Source organism: Pogonomyrmex barbatus, unplaced genomic scaffold, assembly GCF_055798465.1.
Source record: "Pogonomyrmex barbatus isolate J1 unplaced genomic scaffold, ASM5579846v1 scaffold16, whole genome shotgun sequence".
Classification (NCBI taxonomy): Eukaryota; Metazoa; Arthropoda; class Insecta; order Hymenoptera; family Formicidae; genus Pogonomyrmex; species Pogonomyrmex barbatus.
In genome coordinates, this window is record NW_028297112.1 from 3,263,415 (window position 1) to 3,289,000 (window position 25,586).

At 32.8% G+C, this 25,586-nt stretch overlaps 1 protein-coding gene across 7 annotated transcripts in view; it reads left to right on the forward strand.

The window, feature by feature from the left end:
• Positions 1 to 25,586, forward strand: part of Hr3 (nuclear hormone receptor 3 ROR-beta) — a 101,000-nt gene that overhangs the window by 61,191 nt on the left and 14,223 nt on the right. For 6 of the 7 annotated variants that reach the window (XR_016138664.1, XM_089074135.1, XM_025217923.2 and 3 more), the window contains 3 exons: positions 15,713 to 15,940; positions 22,457 to 22,622; positions 23,083 to 23,309. Coding sequence is in view for 6 of the 7 variants with exons in the window: in XM_089074135.1 (XP_088930261.1) it covers positions 15,713 to 15,940; positions 22,457 to 22,622; positions 23,083 to 23,309 (621 nt within the window). In the remaining variant the exon portion in view is untranslated. Of the gene's footprint in view, positions 1 to 14,032; positions 14,440 to 15,712; positions 15,941 to 22,456; positions 22,623 to 23,082; positions 23,310 to 25,586 lie in introns of those variants that run through there. The other variant, XM_089074132.1, reaches the window with a different exon arrangement.

Sequence of the window (25,586 nt, forward strand, 5' to 3'; positions counted from 1 at the left end):
TATGTTTGAAAAAAATTTCAAACAAAATCAATTTTAATATATAATATAATACACGAGACACTATCGTGTCTCCTGATCTTCTAAGAAATCATTTTTTTAGAAAAACAATTTCAATTTAATAAAGAAAATGATCATTTATTATCATTATTATCATAATTTGCTTGAGACATCTCACATATGTTAACTTTTTTAATTTATTAAATCGATGCAATATGAGATTTTATGCAGCCGGAATAAAAACTATTGTAAGTAAAAATAATAAAAAGTTATCTTTTCGCTCGGATAAACTTGAAGATGCGGCGACATGTAAAAAGATTACATTCGAGTCCTTGACACATAGAAGAAATCGTTATAGAAGGATAAAGCGCAAAAGGACTTTTCACCTCGCATTCGGCGGTTCTATCGAAGCTGGAGAACGCAAAGTTCTCTATGAAGTCGTATAGACGGCGGGCCTTGGAGAACTCCGCGGTGCAGAACGCAAAGAGGAACGCAGAATCCGACGTAAAACGACAAGAAAATCTATGGGCTTATTACATAACTTTATGCATTATATTTTATGTTGGAATGCCAATATATGCAGTCGTTATTGCAGTTTTTGTTTGACATGTATAAAATGATAGTTTAAACATGTATAAAATGATATTTTATCAAATTGCTCAAATTTTAATTAAACATTCGAGATTATTAAATTTTATTAATAAATTTCAGAGAAAACTTTAAATTATATTTAAAACAGAATTACATATAATTTTGACTTTATTTTTAATATGAAGGAAAAGAGAACGTTAAGACATCTATCTACAAATTTGTTCTCAGAACGAAATCAGTACATAAAAAAAATTTAAAGTCTTTAAATAATATTATTCGGTAAATATTTGTCAACTCAAGTGTATTGTATAAAATATATTGATATTACCGTATTATAATATATCGTATTTTGGCAATGTGATATATTTTGCTACACATAGAAATGTAACACATGAAATTCGAATATTTGTTAAATTTATTAAAGCATTTTCTGAAATTAGATATTTTTAAATACTACATACATATAACACATTGTAAAATTGTATTGAAACCTTTTCAATAGAATCAGATTGCAAGGTAGTTAGAAACGCTGCAATACACTAACATTCCAATGACAATTGATAGAATTTAATAAATAGCGGGTGTCGTATTATTATATAACGATACGACCGATCGTACATATTGTAAAACCTGGCGTTTGTGATAAACATTGAGGATTTTTTATCATAGACATCGCGGGGTAGAGTTTATATACGCGCTCTCCTTCTCCGTGGCGAAGGGGTTAATTAATACGTTGTAGGAAAAAATAAAGCAGCCGATGGAGGAGAAGATCGCGCGACACGAAGCGCAAAAGAGTGAACACGCGTATGCCGCCATCCACGCGGTGAGTGCCGCCAACCAGCCAGTAGTGAGGGCGATGTGGGTCAGCCGTGGGGCGACCACGAGAGGACCCCGAGGGTCGCCGAGGATCGCCGGGAATGGCCGAGCGGCAATCACGTTGCGCGCATCTGGGTCAGCGGCGTAACGGCGCATGCGCGATGCGGACTCCCGGTCGTTCACCGTTGACCAAGTTACTAACCTTCCGACACCCGGTCGCCGCTCGGTTCTCCTCGTATTGACCGCCGGAAAAACGTTGACTTTTCGCGTGCGCGCGCGCGCGCGCGGAGGAGGGCAGGGGTGGAAGAGGGCGCATCGCGCTTCTTCGTCCGTTGACGCGACCCGTGTGGCCCTCCTCGCTCTTTTCTTCTACCCCCTCCTTCTCCCTCCGTCGCTGTCCACCCCGTTGCAACACTTTTCCACACTTATATCCGGCAATCGTTAGGTATCGATTTCGTGTTCGGTTTTCCCTTTCGTCGTCGATAATACCATGTCCGATGCCCTACAAAAACATTTCTCATCCCTTCTTGAGTGTGCACAGCACATAACAACGTTGTAAAAAATACATTGTAAAATATCGCCGTGGAAGAGAGACCGATATTGCCGATATTCTCTCCATTGCTCTTCACGAATTCAAAATGAGTTCGATGATTGATTCATGATTGCGAAGTCGCGTGTCATTGTTCTGATCTGCAATCGAAGTGAGATTTCATCGACATTGAATCGTTACGGCTCGATACCCGCCAATGATCGCTGCATGATTCGTACTGTCTTTCTTCGTTACTTGCAACGACGATAACGAATACAACGCAACGGAACAAAACACGTGTGTAATTGTGTGAAATAAAACCAAATCTGTCATTAACGTGAGAAATATCACGAAGTGATTTGTCTTTTTTACATAAATGTATCATTCCTGATGAATTACACACTTAAATCTATTGAAGCCTGAACTTGCGGGATGGTTTTTATCACTTCTTCATTTCAAGTCTCAGAATTAAAAGTGTCACGTTTTAAAGTGAGAAAATCTGTCATTTGGATAGACAATGATTAATTATCAATAGAAGTTAGGTAATAATGTCAACAGTGCAGAATATAACTTTAATATAACTTTTGATAGATAACAAAGATAAAAGCAACTCTTTTACTACTACGATAGAAAAAGCTACAAACAACATAATGGGCGCTGAAAAAAAAAATTTTTGGGACCAACCATTTTCTTGAATAATATTCACGCACATATGTTTCAAAAAAATATCCCTGACAAATATTTTTCTTTCGCATCAATAATATTTTTAAAAATATTTAAAAAATTACAACATTATTTCTTTAATTCTTATTATTTTATTTTAATACTCCTACGGTTTTAATTTTATTTGGTTTCAAAATTTGTAAATTGTAATTTTAATTCGCACAAATTGTTTAAATAATGAAATAATCACTATTTTGTTTGAAAAGAATTGAATTTTATATCTACTATATTTATTACTAAACGAGTGTGACTATCGCAACACGATGAGAGTATGTAGAAATAAAGAACAATAGGTGCAAGGTTGTGTCGGTGATCTTATGAAATATGTCTTCCTCGTTGCACGAAGTGGATAATGGAAGACTATATCGCACCGATATGCGCCGTCGCTGAAGCAACGATAGCTTAAAACCGCGAAGCAAGTTGTCAATGGACGACGTAAACGATACTATAGCATAGTAAACGCGCGTATTGAAGTTGTGTTCGATTTGTTTCACTTTTTTATTTGTCTTTTGTTTTTTTATATTTCTTGTTAGTATCGGAGTTTTTTTGTCTGATTTCTCTTTGCACACGAATTATCTATAACATGCGCTCGTATTATACAAGGTAATCTAAATTTATCGTCACAAAGTTTTATTGTAATATCGGAATGTCTATTACCTAGGAAAACTTGGAAAATTTGGATTCTCAGGAAATTTTGTTGGAAATTAGGGAATTTTTTTTAAGTAGCTTTAATATTTTGTCTTTATATATATATTATAAGCGGGAGTATACTGATTAAATTATTAACAATAGTGAACTCATTTAAATACCAGAACACATTAATTTTATGATTAATTCAATATTCAGTATTGCAAACAATGATTTAGTGTCAAATGTAATTTTGTTTGGTAAAGATGGATATTTATTTATATAGTTTTACAAAAATGGAATTTTGTATCAGTTATGAATTATATAATTTTTATTTATAGATTTTGAAAATAAAATTTGAAAATTTTATGTAATATAAAATATTTATTTTTTTAGAGTCCTTATAATATCTTTTAAAATTTTTCAAATTTAATTATTGAAATTAATTAATATTTGAAATTTGATTATTGAAATTTTAATGATATTTAATTTTATTTTGTGATTGATAAACTTTTATAAATGAAAAATAATAAGGACTGTCGTAATGAATATATATTTATTTATAGTATAATAAAATAATATGTAATATTATAAATAATATAATTATATACAATAAATATTTACATTTATTTACAAATATTTTTTATTTATTTTATTTTATAAAATTGCCTTCAAAATCAGAGAATTCTCAGGGAATTTTCTTTTTTTCGAGTTTTAATAAACATCCTGAATATATCCTTATATTTAAAAAAAACTTTTGTTAGACAATTTTCAATCATGCATATTTCGTAAGTTCTTCTTTAAATAAAATAATATAATCACCGTGTCATATGTTGATTTTAAAAATATACGTTTTATCTATACATCCAATAATCGACGGAATGCGAGATTTGCGAACAAAGATTTACGTAATCGTCAATTTACAAGGAATAAGGTCTCTGTCGCGTTGGAGTTCGACGAACAAACGGCCGATATAATCGAAGTTCTAGCACGCGAGAGCGAAATGCCAAAAAGTAAAGGTCGACGTTCCACAGCTAATGACACGATCTAGCGCAGCCATCTCGTCGCCGAGAGCTTCAAGATTTATGCGAGATTTATGCGATCATTCACGATAAAACAAAATTATTTTTTATTTCTTTTATGTTAACAATTAATTAACATTTTTATCAGGCACTTAATGATGGTAAGACAATCATTATTTTGCAAATTTAAAAATTTCTCTTTTATCGTTGATATATATACATTTGACAGTGGGATCCTTTGAAGAAGCCGAATAATTCATAAAAATAAATTCGCAAAGTTCATCCAGATATATCCATTCCGGCGCGGTGCTGTTTAGAAACACGTTCGCTATACGTTATGCGAAGCATAGCTATTCGCGTCCCGCCCGGCCCAAATCCGAAAATCGTTTCGGATGCCCGACGATCTTGGCAGCAGCCATCTTACGATCGGTCGCGTGACCCACGTGTGCGTGTACCTGATGGTGGCCATCGATGTCGCAAGTATTGCCACATCTGGGGCCTCTCTTAAGAAAACTGTAACGGTCACGCTTGTCTGCAGCCGAACGAGAAATCCCTTCTAGAGAGCGCGAGAGAACAGTTGTGTTTGTGTTTTGTGTGCCCGTCGGTCCATTCCTTATTGGTTGCATCTCTGCGCAAAGTGGCGCAAAGTCGAGAGAGTTGCGTAATATTTTGGAAACCGGCCTCATCTCGTACCGGCCGGTCATTGATGAGCTTTTTACCAGAATTACTCGTTAGGATAATCTTTCGTGTTTTAACTCTTCATATCTACGATGATACTGAAATACGGTTCAATTACCTAAATGTTTAAAGATCTCTGATTTAAAAGAAACACCTTTAAAAAAATGCATACTTTTATTGATAATAATTATTGAGATTTATTAGAAAAATGTGAAAGTTATCTTTAATAATAGTTAGCTTTAGATTCTATTTTATGATGTAAATGTTGAACAAATGAAAATAAATAATTTAATAACGATTCCTAAAATTAGCTAAGAATTAATCATTAATTATTTTGATGCTGCAAAATTCAATTTCGACGAAGATATCGTGTAAACTATTAGAGAGTATCAGGAATAACGGTTATCATTAGACTTATAATTGTCCCCATTACAGCAACTACTTTTGATGTTTAACCTTTTGCCTTTTAGCAGTTTTATCAGTGTACAAATTATTCATCAGAAGTATTTTTGAAAATATCAGAAATAAGATGATTATTATATTGAATTTGTTGAACCGACCTCATTTTAATAGTCATTTCCATTTACAAATTTAATTGCGATAATTAAGAATTAGTAACAAATTATTATTTCATTTGTTTAATGGATGTGTATGTAATTTAATTTCATAAATATCCATTTATATCATTTTTATTATTTTGCTGTTTAAAATTTGTTAAAATTCTTAAAATTACGTAGATTGTTTATCACAAAATTTTAATTTAATTTCTAAACTTTGAAATATAGAAATAAAATTTTAATTTAATTAAAATAATTTATTAATAATACGGTAATGATAATGATTTATTATTTATAACATTTTTGCAGATATTTTCATTGGTAAAAATTGTGTAATGTGTAACAATTTATGTCAAGCAAAAATGTAATTTTCAACATTATTCTTGAAAACATTTTTTACTGCAAATATTATGCAGTTCTTTATAGTAGCAGATATTAATAGTGATCATCTTTTTATGTTTTCTCTGAAATATTTTGACAACTTTTTCATAAAATGTAACATGAAAGCCATGAGCATAAATAAACATAATATCGACGGAATGCATAAATAGATATAGTTGGTAATAATAAAGAATTATAAAAGAAACTAAAAAATAAATATTAAGTAACAAAACATATTGTTACAAAATGAAATCGTCAGAAATTTTAATATAAAGTCAGATAATATACTAATAATAGTACTAATAATAATCTTTATAGAAATTATTTTATATTATTTTCATGAATTTAAGTTAATCTTGACTACGTTAATACGTTGTCGAGATTTAAAACTCGTAGTGCTTGAAATTTAACATTAAAAGCTAATAGATACGACTCGTGTACACAAATCTATGCTTTCATAATTTAATCCTAAAACTCGAGTGCTGCTTCTATAAGACTTAAAAACAATTGTCGTGCTTGACTTCTCTCATGCCGTAGTGCGATATCCAGTTCCTAGAGTGCATTCATGGAGCCAGTGCATGGTCGTAGCGAGCGTGAATCTCGACCGAATGTAGGTCAGAGCGCAAAGCAATCGGTACGAAGGTAAGTCACAGCACGCGACAGAGAAAATACAGTTATTTATGATACATCATGGTCCCCTAAGAATATATATCCATTCGATATAGAATTCAAACATTGTTAACTTAAAAATAAAAATGGCGCAAATAGTAGTTTCCGATACCTATAAAAAAATCTAGATAAAAATGATAAAAAAAAAGAAACATTTACTGACTGGAAAATAAAAAGAAAGATGTTATATAAAATGTCACAGTTAAAAGAATTTATTTCAATTTCTTGAGATTAATCTCTTTAAGGAAAATCTGGAATTGTGAGGATTAATATAACATATGAATAGTTAATTCTAATACATTAATTTTAGTGCATTAATTCTAAAGCATTAATTCTAATGCATAAATACTGATGCATTAATTCTGATGCACTTCTTATTAATGTATTGATTCGAATTAAATTATTTACTAGTCGTAATCGCGTAGATTCAAAATTTTGAATTAAGTAAGAAATGCATGCAAAAAGTTCAATTGTAATATGTTATATCGTTAATACATGAATTCTTTTTTATTATGCTGTGCGAATTAAATATATCCAGAATTTGATATGGAGAACGATTAATATTCTCATCACACATGATCGATATATCGCTCGATAAAAAAGTACTATTATTATTCGGCGCTAACTTATTGATATTATAACATTATCGATATTAAACATTTAAGATTGATATCTTTGGAAGAAAAGAGACTTTACTTTTAATTAGATGAGATATAAATAGTATCAATAACGAATTCATACTATCACGTTAAGTTAATCATTTTGTAATATCGATGTCATATATTCCATGATTAATATTGATGCAAATGTTGCGACGCGCTCTGATAATTCCGAGATATTAAATTTTTTAATCGACATTTGCTTTTTGCAGTTTCTACTAAATCTCTATTTATATTTAACAGGCCTATATGAAGTTTACATTGTTCTCAGACAATCTTTATCGAAATAGTGTCTTCTATCCAAATTTAATCGATTAATCTCATAATTATAATTTAATCTTATTACTAGCCTTCTCCTCCTCTATCATCCTCCAAACGAAATAGATAAAATAAAATATTAATTTAATAATATTAAATTTATTTAGGGTAAAAAGACAAGATGAAAAGTATCCATTACATTTTAATTCATAAAATTAAATCAGTGTAATATCTCTTGTTATCGAAGTAATATAATACAATTTGTAGACTAGTATAGATTAATATTAGATTATAAACTGTAGACAATAATAGACAATAATATTATCTATTTAAAATACATAGTATATTTCAGGAAAAAGCTCGTATTTCGATAAATTCCCGCGCTATTTCACATTTCACATTTCACGTGTTCTTCTATTTATTTGCTTGATTGGTGAAATGGTTTAACAAGGATAACCGTTTAGTCATCACGATTCGCGTCGTCGAAATCTCGGCGTATCGCCTACGATCGTTCGCCAAACAATGCGCGTGGCTCGTACGACGGATAATAGCCCGAGAGTCGTTGAACCTCGCGAGCTTTCCGAGATGACGCGCGACACACGCGCGAACGTATTGCTATACCGCGGTTATAGCATTACGTACGGACTTGGCACGAATTACGCGTTCGACGTTTATTATGCCGCTCGGAAACGCCTGTCTTAAAATTCGTCGTCTCAGGACCGGTCAGAAATGACGTCAGCCTGAGCGTCGCGTGAATGCGAGCGAACGAGCGAACGAGCGAGCGAGCGGCGACGTTAACCCTTTGCACTCAGGCGTATCTGCATTACGTTTGAATCGCTACGCAGCCCAGTCTGAAAAATATTTATATCTTTGCCAGATGTATGACTCAACGGTTATGTAAATATAGGAACAAACAAAATTGTTAATTGTTGCATTAAATTATTTGAATAATTAATTACAATTTACTAGTGAAATTTTAATTATAGAACGATAATATGAATTATCCTTTAAAATTAATAGAAAATTGTAATTGAATTGTTATAAATTGTCTATAAATATTTATAATAATAGAAATTTAAAAGACAAGAATTATTAATAGAAGAAACTATGATGTTGATAGATTTGTGTTAAAATATGTTATAGTAATCAAGATTACTCCATATTATCTATCTAGAATCAATCATATCAAAATTTTTATTAAAATATCGAAGATTTAGAAAAAAATTAATGATATCAAAAATAAATAAAAATTTGATTTAATTTCGATGGAATGAGAAAAACATAATTAATATACATAAAGTTTATGGTACCAAAATATTCCGATTTTACTTGAGTCGTCAAACAACAAATGCGACGATAATCACTGGGACCCATGTTTTTCCCGTTTATAAAATAGGTAAAGTAAACATACGGATCAGAATGCGCAGCCACTAGCGCGCATCTCGTTATCAAAAATCGGCTTATCTGTTCTGTCCATGGTATCGCGCAATCTCACATGCTGAATTTTACGACGGGAAAGACAGACGACGGTGATAATGACGACGACGACAACAACAACGACGGTGACGACGACGACGACGCCTTGCAACCGCCGACTCGCGTGCATGCATATCGTCGTCGCGCGAATATTTATTTGCGAAACGTATTTATAGAGTATTACGCGGTGCAGGTTGGCAACCTCGTGCACGGTTATGCAATAAATGAACGAAGGAGCGAAAGGGACACGGTGAGGGCGAGAGGGATAGTGGAGGAAATCGCTCAGAGTGAGCGGCGAATGCGAGAAGGGAGGGGCAGGGAGGCAAGCGAGGACAATGAGGAACGACGAAGGAGGGAAGGGAGTAAAATGGCGTGGAAAGAACGGTGAACGGTGGGGAGATGGATAAAACCGGCGCGTATTCAGAAAGAACACACACAGAGAGAGAGAGAGAGAGAGAGAGAGAGAGAGAGAGAGAATACAAGAGAAAATTGAGAGGAGAGAGGGTGCATACAAGGACGGAGCATTGCATGAAGGGTGGGATGACTGCAATGTGAACGTAAGGGGAAGGAGACGAAGGGATGAGATCAGATAATGATGTCAACAGAGAAAGCGTATATAATATATATAAAAGAGGAATTTCAGGAGATAAAATCGATGAGATTTTATCTTTCTTTATGCCTACCGGCCTACAGAAGCTTGAGAATAAAAGCAGTTTTGCGTGAAGAAAATCAGCTGATCGAATGGAATTTTAGATATTTTTTTAGGAAAAAAATAATGAAATCTCTGGAATTCGGTATTTATTAATTTGTTAAAATATAAGTTAAGTTTAAACGACTTCATTAATCATTATTTATAAATTTATATTAATTATTTATAGAATTTAAATAACATTTTCTTCATATTTCAAATTTTAATAAATCTATCATATTCAAAAATTTTTGAAGCAGATTTCGTTTTTTCATTCAATGAAATACAATAAATCAAAAATCTTCCAATAATTAAATAACTTTACATTTGTACCGTTGTACTTCAATTGTCATTAAGAAAAAATCGGTACCAAGTGCTTTGAAGAATACTCATCTTCATCCCTTGTCTTCTACATCAATTTCCTATGTCTCGTCTTTAAAAAATGAAAATCAAGACTTTTATCCCCGCCACGAAATTCCTAAATTACGCGGGACGCGCTTCCTATGCAGGAAATACGATACGCGCATGCATTTAGGTAGCACGCCAGTGACCTTAACAAGGCGCACTAATAAAGCAAACGCGTCGCACGAGTCGAGATCGGAAAGCGCGCGCTACGCGCTCGTAATCGAGCCGGCAAGGCCCTCGGTCGTTTCCGATGACGATCGCTCGCCATCGGCAATGTTCGCCAACTCTCGGCAATCCTTGCGATACGCGGGGGTGGTGGGGGTCGTGGCGCTGTCGGGGAGGGAAGAGGGGCGGAGGGAGCAAAGGGTGAGGCACTCGGCCATCATCAGCGGAGGCGCGCAGTTCAGTGACCCGCCGCATCGTCGCGCGATGAAGGGGGGGCGCGGGGAGTTCTGACATATTGTGAGATGCCAGCCCGCTAACGCCGGTCCTCGAAAAACACATCATTCCATCTCGCTCCCTCTCTTTCTCTCACTGTTCTCTCTTTTCTCTTCTTCCTTTGGTTCTCGTTCTGTCTCTGTTCTTCGCATTGACATTTTCTCTCTCTCTCTCTCTCTCTCTGTCTCTTATTTGTGAGATACGCGCGCGCGCGCGGGCGGGCGTACACGCGTTCTCTCTCTCTTTCTTTCTCTCTCTCTCTCTCTCTCTCTCTCTCTCTGTCTCTCTCTCTCTCTCTCTCTCTCTCTCTCCTCTTCCCCGTCCCCAACACGTTGCTACCGTCTCGGCTCGTCAAAATCCCCAAAATATTCGTACCGCCAGTCGTGGACTTTCCGCGAGTTTTTCCGGCTGCGTGTGCAAACGAGTCTCGTGAGAGAAAGAAAACAGTGAAAAAGAGAGAGATATAAACAGAGAGAGAGAGAGAGAGAGAGAGAGAGAGAGAGAGAGAGAACGCAGTCGCGCCGCATGTATGCTTGTTCTTTATTCGTGATCGTGCGCTCCCGAAATCTCGATCGACCGAAGAAATCTGAGGAGTGCGGCCGCGAGTGTTCTCACGCCTACTCTGTGTGATACGCATATTTTAATACTGTACCGATATTTTTCTTGTTTTCCTCTCCTTTTCACATTTTCTTTTAGCTTCCCATTTACTCCATCTTCCATTTTATCACCGTCAGTTTCTCCATGACATCCTCCGGGACTTCCTTGTCATCTTCTCATCTGGACGTGCGGGCGTTGAACAGAAGTCTGTCACGTTCGCCTGAGTGAATTCGTCTTATCGACGAAAATCGATTCGCGAAGGCCCACGCTGCCGTTTCTCGCATTCTGACGAGAATCACGATCTTCCGCCTTCCGCTCGTCGCGCAGAAATCGGATTCGCGCGTGTGGTACATGGTCTGTGTCTGTACATGTGAAACATACGCACCGGAAACGTGATCGAATTACGCGGCTGGAAAGTCTCCAGGTGGAAAATCGCGAAGAGGAGAGCGCGTGCACGCGCGTGTACGCGTGTACACGCGTGATACCACACTTCTCTCTGTCGCGCTTGCGCGCGGTCCGCGATTTACGCGCTATTCGCGTCTACACACACGGTAGACAAAGTCGTTCATCCGAAGATTGAATGTAGATAGGACTCGAAAGAAAATAAGAATCCACTTTACGACGGGAAATTCATATTTAACCATCATTTGCGAACTCCGCATATAACGTGCAATTTTTATACTTCATATTACGTCACTAATGCTGAGTGTAACAGGCGTAAATTCGTATCTTCTACAAATGTTATCTTTAAACTTTTGTTTACCTAATGCTTTTGAAATATTTCAGATATATCTTTTTGTGAAATGATTACGATTTGTTCAGAGTGTCACTTAAAAAACACGTCCCATTCCGTTTGCTAAAATATTTTATTACTCGCTCTAATAAAGATGTATTGCTATAATTATCGTGAAAAAATATGTAGTCGATAAGAAATATTTACTTAATACATTATGCATTTTTATTGAATTTTATGTTGCATTTTTTATGAACTCGTTTTGATAAGGCGTATTATGAGCAATGATAGTAATCCGGAAAATTAAGACGGAAAAAGAGGACTAGCGACAGACAATGGCCGCAATGTAGACGATATTATATACATATCGCATTTCTGAATGATTATAGGTACGTTGCAAGACTTAATATTACTTTAAATGTTAATTGAAACAACCTGTTTATGGAAACTAGATAAAGAAAAAAAAAAGAGGCGATGCCACGCGTTACAGTGCAAGTATTGCGCAAATATATTCTCGTAATAAACATACGATGTGATCTAGAAAAAGAAACCAGAATAAATCGTTGCAACGTAAGACAAATCGAATAGAAAATTGCAGTTTATGATGTAATCGTCAAAGGCTCTCATACAGAATCGCAATAGAAGAAAACTTTCTTCTGTAATGTCAGTTATCTCGGTCGCCAAGAAGAAGATTAACAAGTCAAATCAAAGATATCGAAACAAGATAACAATATTAAGTAATTCGGGGGCAATATAATAAACATTTTTTCAAAAAAAATAAGTAACATTACGTCGTTTACTGATGCAAAAATTTAATTATATATATTTTACTTCATCGGGCAAACGTTTTAGACGCATGATAAATCTTAGTAGCAGCGTCGCGTTGTTCCGGCTACATTACACGCGATCTATATTTATTATATCGATAACTAAAAAGCGCATCGTGAATCGCAACGACACATCGGCGAGACGCACGTAGGAGGAAGGCGATTGTTTCGATTTCGGGAGTTCCGGGTATAGCGCCTGTCCGCCGTTGCCGATGCACGCTGCGCTCTCCGCATGACGCACGTCGAAGATGCGAGCGTGCCGGGTGACTGTACTCTGGGTTCATCGTTCTCGGTTATGTAATGTTCGGCCGCGTACGTATGGTGCAAGCGCCTCGACGTTCTGCTCGTGGCGCTAGAGTTGCCGGACGGCAGAGAGAGAGACGCGCACTCGGGCAATATATCCAGATAGGAGGCCGACCGCGCACCGAATCTTCGTTTCCTCCGTGCACGCACACTCACACACATACACACACGCGCGCGCGCGCGCGCGCACACGCGCACACACACACACATACGTGTGAACAATCACGCGTCTCCCTATCATCCCGCTCGCCCCTCCCCGCTCGTACGAAGCTGCTCCCGTATCGGACTTTTTCTGACTGCTGAGGTTTACCACTGAGAGCTTACCAAATTTCTTGGCGATTTTTTTCGACCGCGGATATCGCTAATCCAATTTTGTTGAAAATTGGAACGCTTATCATGCAGTCATGAATGAGGAATTTTCCTTTAGATTTCTTTGTTTTAACACGTGAGTGAAAATATACGAAATTTTTTTAAGAGATAACAAGATTTACGAATTTATTAATAGATTAAGAATAAAATGTAATGAAAATGAGAATTTTTAATTAATTACATTGATCTAAAAAATTGATTTAATTTATAATCTGTGAATTTAATACAGATATACATCGTGCAGTTTATACCAGTTTACTAGAAATCGAATTAAATTGCGATAATACAATGTCTGGTTGAGTGCTATTATCTTTATCAACGTCGATAAGACGGCGAACAATTTGATTCAAACTCTTGTAGATAAAGAAAACGATAGATTTTGAAACTCGTGAATTTGCTCAGACATCTAATTTTTAATTAGCTAAAATTTGAAGATTTTAAGCCTTCTTTTATTTTGAAATTTATTAAATTATTTTTTTCGTAAGGGTGTAAAATTATATCTTTAAAATATATAAAAAAATAATTTAAGTTACTTTAGCAATGAAAACAAGTATTTCCAAACATTACGTAATAATAAATTTAATTATAGGAATTTCTCTCTCTCTCTCTCTCTCTCTCTCTCTCTCTCTCTCTCACGTCATTTGGTATTTGTTTCAACTTTTTAATTACTTTTTATTACTTAATTAAGAAACAATTTAATGAAGCCGTTTCGACAATGGCTTCGACACATTTTCTGCAGCGTTCGATATAAAGCACATCGTGAAAGTAAATAGTGTTCCTAGTGCAACAAGAATTGTTTAAAAACTTATTAAGAACGTCCATATCACAGACGACCTATCGTGATCGCGATCACGCGCGTGGATTTTTAAGCTCGTGCTGGTATTGTCTCCACGATAGATCGTAAATGAAATCAGCAAGAAAGACTCGTAAATGGAGGGAAGTCTGTCAGGATTTGGCGGGCATACGTGGGGTGCGGACAGTACGAGTCCTCAACCGACGGAAGGATCGAGATCGAGAGAGAGATCCGCGCAGCCTCCCTCCGGTGTTGGCAGCGCGATCCTTGATGATCGTAGACTGCAAGCTAATTCAATACGAGGTAGAGCCATAAAGAAATGAAGAAGATATGCAATCGGATGGTAACACAGATTAAAGCTTATTGATATAACTTCGGTTATTTATAACAACTCGATTAATACGAGAAATGTAAGAAATAAAATTTTAATACTTTTATATATATATATATAAAAGTATTAAAATTTTATTTCTTACATTTCTCGTATTAATCGAGTTGTTATATATGTTGTTATATGAGTTGTTATATATATATATATATATATATATATATATATAAATAATATGAAGAATTTTACTATATTATTATAGTACTATATTATTAAGAATTTTATTATATTATCTAGAAATTTATTTTTTTTTTTATTTGGACATGTAGTTGTCTATTATTTGAAAAATCTGGAAAACTGAAATTTTCAAGAAATTTTTTTAAAGTTGCTTTTTGTATAATATTTTATCTTTATATTATCGGAAATTGAATTGTGAACAGCGGTCTCACCTACTCTAAATATCAAATTGATATCACACTGATTTTACGACTAATCCAATATTCAATATTGAAGAGAATATTCAGTATTGAATTTCGTGTTAGATACAAATTTGTTTAACAAAGACGAGTATTTATTTTAATAATTTTATAAAAGTTGAATTTTATACCGGTTATGCATTATATAACTTTTGTTTGTAGCTTTTGAAAATAAAATTTGAAAATTTTATGCAATATAAAATATTTATTTTTCAGAGTCCTTTTATTTCTTTCAAAATTTTATTATTGAAACTTGAATTTTTAATTTTATTTTTTATTTGATTTAAATTTTTATGGAAAATATTAAAAATTTTATAAAATAAATATATATTTATGTAAGATATATTTAAAAATACTTTTATTTTATCTGCAATTTTCAAAAAAATTATTTTTAAAATCAATTCTTAAGGAATTTTTTGAGTAGATACCCCCATGGAAAATATTTATATTTATGTTTTTTGTGAAAAAATGTGCTTGAATATGTTTCTATGAAAACATGTTGATAAATAGAGATTTGAGGTTTGTAACAATTTGATCTGGAAATCTTCCAAGCAATAAAATTTGATATATTTTGAAATTGTAATAAGAAAAGCAAAGAAAAAGAAATAATTTGTCTACAAATCATGTAAATATGCATGTATGCTTTGAGGATGAGCTTTGAATACTTGAGCTTGGAAAAAAAGTGAAAGAGTTATAAAGTGAAAGAAAAGTTTCCTCAAGATATCCTTACGGGAGCTCATAATTGAGGTGTTCGTTTCTTTTATGATTGCAGCCCAGATCGAGATAATCCCGTGCAAGGTGTGCGGGGACAAGAGCAGCGGCGTCCATTACGGCGTGATCACCTGTGAGGGCTGTAAGGGCTTCTTCAGGCGGTCGCAGTCGTCGGTCGTCAATTATCAATGTCCGCGGAACAAGAATTGTGTGGTCGACCGTGTAAACAGAAACCGGTGCCAGTACTGTCGGTTGCAAAAGTGCCTACGCCTCGGCATGTCAAGAGATGGTGAGTGCTTTCGACTACTCCAACCTTTCGTCACCTTTCGGAAAGACGAATCGCTCTTGTCATTCTGTGGGATTCTCAGAGTGGGAAGACATAGAGCTTTGTATCTTCTCTCCACACATTATCTCGTACTCGTGTTAGAAAGATGTACGAAGATACGATTCACATATAATATCGTGTTGTTCTCGAATTTTGTATACGGAAATTATTTTTGCATCACAAATAGCGCGCAGCATAATATCTACGATTCATAATAACTACGATTATTTTATTTTTTTTATTAGAAAATTAAAATGAATATGCAAGTAAATAATAGAATCTTAATTCTTTCATTATAGTCTAATACTCGAGAAATTTAGTCAAATTTTAGAATGATTGAAATCGTTCATACATGTGTTAGATGTACAGTATTTTGTACGTAACATTTCTCATTTCCACACGGTCAATATCCAGGCAAGTTTTGCGCGATATAGTTCTATGGGATCAACGTGGAATAGCTGACAGCACAGCGTCACACAAACTCTTTAAAAAGCTTCTTTGTTCGAAGGACTATCACGCGGGACGCGATGTTGCGACATGCTCGAACAGCACCGATGCTCGATATTTACTCGACGCAGATAATAATGCAATATATACATGAGTGACGCAAGAGACAAAATATAGAATCCGTAATATGCATATATCCGATGCAATTATTTTTTTAACCATAAAATTATTATTTTGTCAATTTCAAAGTATTGGAAAAAAATAACACCGATCGAATTTTCTTTTGTAAACTCAACGATTAAATCTTAGATTTAAATAATAAGATTATATTGTGACGACGGTCTTTAAGTTTTTTTTATAAATTAAGCGATGATACATAAGAGAATTGCCAATTCATAGTAATTGCGTAACATCGTGTGTTAACGACCGATGCGAGATCGATCAGTTTCGCATGAAAAGTTGAAGAAACGTCAGCGAATGACGAAGGCGGCTATATGCATACCGATTGCAACAAGACGCTACGCGTGCCAACCCGGGGTGCACGACCCCTTATCAGAATCCGTCTCTCCTCTTCACGGCGAGTCATCGTTGCACTTTATCGGAGCGAGCCACAAACTGTCTTCGGTGCGTTAAACCGCCGCGTTTGTATACGCTGTCCGAAGCCTATTCTCGAAGACGGCTGTGATATTAATAGACAAGGCCGTCAAGACGAATCAAGAGACGGAAGATACCTCGTGGGTGGACGGATAAAGCCTATCGGAACGAAGCCGGTCGGAAACATGGTCGAGGTGGCAGTCCTAGACCTGAAAGAAGTCGTATATCGTTGATTTGTTTGTAACATCAAGGCTTTACTCAGAATTTAAGAACCGACGAGAGTAACGCACATTTCGTGACAGTATAACATTTTTATATAATTGCACATTTATGTAAAATAATTTTGTCATATCCTCAGAAGAATTGAATATGAATGAGTATATTTTTCATATATTGAATGATTAATTTTTTATTTATATAAAATTAATTGAATTTTCTATAACTAAAATTAGTAATTTTTATTGAATAAGAATATGAAACAAAAATTGGAAATGTCACATTATAAAATAGGCTTTTGTAAATGTAAACCTGCTATAAAATTATTTATTATTACCTAGTTGAACTTTTCAAGTCACGTATGACAATGCTCTAATTAAATTTTTATCGGAAAGTTATTTAAAATTAGATAAATTTTTGGTCTCTTAAATACCTGTTATTTCTTGCTAATAAAATTAAATAAATAACTTCAGATAAAATAATAAGAATACGAGTATAATGGAAAAAGAATGAAAAATTTTTATCTGAAAAATTATTGCATAGAAAATTCTAAGAACACATTTAGAGCGAATTATTAAAATATAAATTATTTAAAAACGAGATATATAATAACGAATGACAAAGTCAGATCTTATAACAATTGATTTAAGTTAATTGACAAAATGATAATAATAGTTTTAACGCTATAATGATGCATTAAATGGATAAATGTTTGCACGGAGATGTATTCAAGATGCATCGGTAACACACGCGGGCGTACATCGAGAAGACGATGAACCGGATTCTTATCAATGTACACGAATACAGTAATACACCACCGACATGTGATTATCACAATAGATACCTGGAGTATCCCAAAATAGATGTATATTCAAAAAGCCACTTTATTTTTATAAATATTAATTATTTGATAGATATTACATTATAGATTACATAATCTTTAAAATGCTTAAAATATATTGAGCTATAAAAATGTAAATAATTAAATAAGTTTAAAGAAGATATCATAAATAGACGAATACTTTGATTAAAGATATTAATAATATAATTATGAAAATTTATAATTTATAATTTTTGGCACAAGAAAGTTATTTTTAAATATTTAAAAAAAATTGTTTCTCTTATCATCTCTTTGGATACATTTGGAAACAAAATATATAGCACTAATCGAGCAAATTTATTTCGTTCTTCGATGTCAGTTCGCTAGGCTTTTCTACATCGCTCGATAAGTAAACCCGATCTGACTCGCAGAGGTGCGGCATAAATTTTATATGCGCCGGCTATTTTTGTAGCTCTGTGATTGTTACTTCCGTGAATCTAAATCGAGCGTTGAACGATCAAAGATTGGAGAAATGTTAGATTACATTTGACATCACGGTATAAAATTATTAATGAAAAAATGGAAATTGATTGTAAACTATAAATAATATCAAAACAAACAAAATTCTTTTATGTAATGAACATATAACATTTAATTATAGTCGGTCAAAAAGTGCTTGTTTTAACAACAAAATGTCATCGGTTACTGTTGAGTTTTTATTATAAATTTCTGATCTGTACGTTTACTATCAATTTCAAAATTCAATTAAGAGTTTTAAATTTCAATGAAGTTTCGATAATTAAGAATCTCGTATTAATTTTTCTCAAAAAGTTAGAAAATACTTTATTAATAGAGACGAATGAAACAATCTGCATATTTTAGAAAAAGTTGTGATGTTTATTCATTTAATAATAATATATTTTTTAGATATCCTTTATTCATGGATACATAATTATATAAAATATAATATATAATTAAATTAGTTTCAATTACTCTATTCATTTTATTAATTTAATTATATAATTTTAGTTTTTGTTTCCATGAATGAACTTTGGACAATATCGAATAAAGAATGCCTTGCCAATTCACACGGGTCGGACGATATTCAGCCGTGATATTCAGACGTAACCACAATTTCCTGCTTTTTGGTGGCCAATTATCAAGCACGATTTTTTTATCTACCTACGAACAAATAACATTGCGCGAACGAATAACATTAGGCTCACGTTTAAGCCTGGTCTGTATACGACGAAATAATTCGTCGTACGAGCACATAATGAATAGATAATTGATATAATGTTGCAACTGTATAATTTTAAAATCGCGCGTTGTCGATAAGGATGATAAGATGTCACACTCGATTTTAGCATAGAATTGCTTTTGATATTTGGAAATTTGTTAAGAATTAAACAAATTTAAGAGTATTTTTCGTGAAAGAATATTTGTGTTGAGTTTAAGAGAATAAAAATATATATTAAAGTTAAAATATTAATTATTCTAATAATAGGTGTTTTCAATGTTTTGCTTGAAATAAGATAATACTTGAAATACTCGAAGATAATGTTTGAAATAAGATAATACACGAGAAATTGTTATATATTAAATATGTTATATTATTAAATTTTATTTGAATCCTGAAAAGAGCTTCAAAATGCTTGTAAATTAAATTTTTTAATTTTTTAATTTTTTACTATTTTACTATTTTCATTATTAAATAAATTTGTTATTGAATAATACATGCGTTTAAAATAAATTTAAATGTAATTGTAACATTGAAACGTCAAGAATATATATTGATATTCATTAGTTAAATATGATTTAATTAATTTATGTCAATTGATTAAATAATTAATCAAGACGTATTATATTTACTGAATGTGCGTTTTATTGCTTTTATTATCACGCACATAAAATTTATTTAAAATATTCTAATTTTGAATCGTCGCTTACGATGCTTGATTGAAAATTTCACAGGAGTTTTCTTTTAATAAATAAAGAGTTTAGCCTGAAAAGATTAAACTAGGATTCAGTAACGGGGTCCGTCTCGGCGCGCATTTCAGATTCGGTATCGCTTTATTTACCCTTCGGCGCGATAAGCTACAAATACATCGTTTCCATTTCCAATGTGTGAGTGCACGCGCACACGCGCGTACACAGAATGCCAGAAAGTGCATCGTAAGCTACCGGTTGGTGCATACTCTTCCTGTTGCCATCTCCGTCTCTGTCTCCTTCCTTTTCTCTCTCTCCGTCTCATTCTCTCGTTCACGCGTTCGGTCGATCACCCTCCGCTCTTCCTCTCTCTTCTCTTCGCCGTGCCTTTGCACGATAGCTGTTCGGTTAGCCGCCGGTTAGACATCGCTATCCCTCTTATCAACCCTTGATCCCTCCTTGTCATTCGAATCCTCAACCACCCTAGTAATATGCACACGCGTGATTATACGCGTGTTGTGACGAGATAAACCAAGTATGCATATCACACGCAAAGTGATTGAAAAACTTTTTTTAATCTAGTTACATTATCAAAAATGAAAAGAAATGTAAAACAGAGCAATCGTCATGCTTTTGATTGAGACATTTCTTAATTCAAGAGAGATGCAGTGATTTCTAAATAAGATAGAAAACACATTTTTATATCAAATAAATTACTTATTTTGCATATGGGAAAATTGCGCAATGAAAAACAGACTAAAAGAAAATTTTCTAATTTTAGAAAATTACGACTCAAAATTTTATTTTAAATGATATTTCATTTTATATAATTTATATTGTTATGATATATAATTTTGTGATATATAATTTTACGTTTTTCGTATTCATGTAAATTTGATTTATTCTATAATTTTGAATTTAATTTTAAATTGAAAAACTAAATATTTAAAGTAATAAAAAATAATAAAAAATGCAAACAGATAATAATCTTGCCACTCTAAAAATTGTGCACGAATGAAAAATATTATAAACTGCTATCAAGAAAAGTCATATCTTAAAAATTGAAGTTAAAAATTGTTCCTATTGGAATATTTAGAAAATGATCAATGAGATGTAATTCCATGTACACAGTGAAATTTTTTATCAAATTAATTCAATTTTCTTAAAATATTTTTGCCTTATTTCTTATTTTACTAACTTTTACATTTAATAAAACATTTTGATATTTAAATGTGAAATAAAAAATCATCTAAGTAAAATTTACTTAGAATTCATTGGAGAAGTATAAAAGAAGAGCTCTCAAGTTATTTAATTCATATCAAGCTCTTCAATTTCGATTATTTCTAAAAAATTCATCGGTGTCATAATTTTTGAGAAAATATTGACCAAAAAAAAAAAATATTAACAACGTTAATACGTTAACACGAAATGAGTACGTGAAATTATAAATACTTTGAATAAAGTGTTACGCTTTCGGAACAACATACACGCGTGTTTGCCCGAGCTATAGTTCATGCGTATGACGTCACCGAGTGGGTGCGTCGTGACCAGACGATGATAGCGTCGCCGAAGAAGACGAGGAGGACGCGGCGAGGCTCTTCCGCGTTCCTCGCCGAGCCTTCTTCGCGGCAAGGAAGGGACCGGTCGACTAAGCAGTCGCTGGTGGGAGGAAGATCGCGTGTGACTTGATCTCGATCGATCCGTGGGACGCCCGTTAGATTTTATCGCCTCACGACGAATCGTCGCGTCGATGGTAGCTTCTGATCTCATCTCTATGATCGTTAGTAATTGCCGATAATGAGTTCATAAAAGTGAAGAGAGAGAAGGAGAGGAAGAGAAAGACGATCGAAGAAATTTGCTTCTATTCGATTCTATATACTTTGTATATATTATATACTCTATATATTTTATATATATATATTATATATATATATATATATATATATATATATATACTATATATTTTGCCTCATATCTAAAATTTGTGCTGGAAATTAGAATAAAATTTTTATGTTATCCATTAACTTTGTATAATAAATGTAAGATGGAATCGATATTTACAAGGTTGCAGTAAGAAATTCACGCGCAATATAAGACTATTTCCATAAAGTGCATTAAAGAATTAAATTGCACGTTATTTTATAAAATTTCCTTACAGTTGAAATATATGTTGAGAATTTATATTTTGCGCTGTATTCTCTCACGATATAATTTAACTTAGTCAATAGTCACGCGAATAAATAAAGAAAATTTCATTTCATTGCTATTTTGTCGAGGCAAACAATTTTGCGTTATTTTTATTCAATATGAATAGAAATGCAAAGTATTTCAATTTCAAAGCATTTTTTGAAAGAATCCTTTTCAATTCATGATTCTATTATCAAATTATATTATAAAAATGCTATTTTTAGTATTGGTCTCAATTTCTTGAAGAATCGATATAATCTCGATGGTATTCTTGATTTTGTTCAAAGCCGTTAAATTCGGGCGCATGTCGAAGAAACAACGGGAAAAGGTCGAAGATGAGGTCAGATTCCACAGGGCGCAAATGAGAGCAGCCTCGGAGACGGCGCCGGACAGCAGCGTGTTCGAGCATCAGACACCGAGCAGTTCGGATCAGCATCATCCCTATAATGGCGGGTAAGTGTGGCTCGAAATTTATTTTAAAATGAAGAGACGTTATCAAAATTGTTATCTTCTATAGAAATTTAATATGGGTTAATATATACATAATATAAAATACTGGATAATATAAAATACTGTTTTAATAAACAAAAATATTGGAACATGCTTTAAACACTTAAAATAAGTAATTAATCATTATCTTTCAGTATTAAATTAGGATGAGTTATAAGGGATGAGCTTAATAATTGAAAAACACTTTGCGTTTTATTAAATAAAATTTATTCGTAGTCTATTGCGTACAAAACTTATAAAAAAAAACATATTTCCAACCTTAATATATTTTTGTTGCATAGACTTTAATATATGTCTAATAAAAGACCACGTTTTTTTTATTTTTATTTCTCTTCCATTGGCGTCGATTTACGATTTTGTGGGCTTATACAACTCACGTGGTCCCATGATTTGTTCTTGACAGATACACGTACGGTGGTAGCGAGTACGCGTCGTCAGGTCCCGGTACCGGCGGTTACACGAATTATAATCATCAGGCGATGACGAATTATGAGCTTAGCGCCGACTACGTTGACAGCACGACGACCTACGACCCCAGACCGACGCAGACGCAGGTCGCGGATACCGTCGCGCCCGACACACCCTCGGCCGTCACCGCAACCGGGGTGCTTCCCAGCGTCGTCACTACTGGTAAGTAGTGTTTTATTCGCAATTTTTGATACACATAGATCCGTTAATTTCAGTACAATGCATAACACATATTGTGAAATAATAACATTGTGATATGGTATTGTTGATGATAAGGCATATAATTAAAATTATAATTGTAGTTATAATATATGTAATTATAATATAGGAAAACAAAATCTCATAATGAAGAAGAATTAAAATTCCTTTTTATCATCGAGAAAAAAAGTTTTTACATACAGTTCGAAATACGTGAAATATGTTTTTCTTAACTGCTATTAGTTTTCTCAGCTATAAATATCAAAATAAAGATGTTATATATATGTAATAAAATAGTAATTTTTTTAATAATATTAGATATTGTTAATATACTAATAAATGATGGTTATGCGATTGAATTAAATTCTATAAATAATAATGATAATTTATTCTCTTTAACTGGTTTTATCTAAACTTTACTTTGAAAGTATCTTAAATTGGGGCTTAGTTATTAGGATATTTAATCAGAGAAGTTACAAAGTTACGAGAAAACAAATGTTCTATCAAATTTCCATTTAGAAAAAATGTATTTTTAAGTTGCTCAAAGAACTTTTCAAGAAGTGATGATAATTCTAAAACGCTCTGCATAATCTAATTTGTTATATCTTCTACAATGTATAGTACTTTTTGAATAATAAAAACAGCATATTTAAATAAATTATACATTTTAACTGCATAAATTGTATTAAATACTTTACATATAAAGAACATATGTAAAGAATTAATCTCTCTCTTTTGACATATTAATCTTTTGCATTTTAATTTATTTTGAAGATGTGTGAAACTTTTTTTACATAAAAAAATGATAGAATTTAAAATGAAACTAAGAACTAAAAATATGACGGTTTTCATAAATTTTAACTTGGTTTTTTATTATTATTCTGTTTAAAATTTTCTATTATTATAGATTTATTTGGATGCGAGAAAATTTAAAATTAGATTATGCAAAAGATGAAATTGGTGCGAATGCATTACGTAAGAGGTCATTTTAATAAATACGTGCTAAATTAGAATAGCAATCTTGTGAGCGCAACTGTTAAATTCTTGCTTCGTAACCGGCACGCTAAATGCATTCCGGAGCACTGTCATTAACCAGCAGTTAATTGCGTTCGTGTCTTTAATGTCACCAGAGTTCCTTCCATCCCACGTCCTTGTCATCAATAATTTCAGTCAAAACCGCAAATATTCTTCGTTGTCTATTTCGCGATAATTGTTTCTGCAATATTGGCGTAAATCTTTTCATAATTTCATAATTTTTACATTGTATGTATATTTGTATATAATATACAGTGTACATTTTAACTTAAATTTAGTCTTGTAATTAATAATTGTAAAATATAGAGATTTTAAAATGTATTTTTAGTATTATTTGGGTTTATAGCGAATATTTCCGTTGATTTCAGGGAAATTTTATGCGAATATAATATTCCTAATTTATTTGAATATACAATAATAATTTGTCCCAATTCTCTATAAATACACACTCACGAAAATTTATATATGAAAGATTATGAATATAACTTTAACTTAGTATTCATATTACAGCAAAAGTTTGTTATTATTTTATATTGATTATATTCTTATAACTTATTCTTTATTTAATATATAATTTATTTATGTATTCTTAGACTGCAATACTTACATGATAGAAATCACATCTAGTTATAAAATCGATTATATCCATCTTCAAATTGACTTGCATTTAATCAACAAAACTTATAAAGTGTAGTTTTACTAGAGATCGATCAAATCTGACTTGAATTCAATACATGGCGACAAAACTTTACGTCGAAGCAAATTAGATCATGTATCATAACTAGATGATGTATCATTCAACCGGTTGATGAAGTTTATTATTCACTGTTAAACAAAATATTTTCAGAAAGAATAAGTATAAAAATTTTCCAAAACTATTATTGTGATTTTTTTTAAAAGAATTATTAATTTTATAATTATCAAAATTTTTGTATGAAAATGTATATTAAAAAGTACTTAAAAGAGTATAAAAATTTATAAAAATAATTTTTAAAACATGATTCAGAAAATGTACGTTTATTATTTCAGTAACGTAGTGTCAAATAATAGAGGCGATTTTATATTTCAAATTCTAGTTTTCAAATAGTAGTTTAATTGTAAATTTAGTTTAATTATAGTTAGCTTCCACTATAAAAGTCCTCTTAATTATCATCTTTAATGAAGAAGTTAATTGCATTCAAATGTTTCTTTTAGATGCTAAAATTT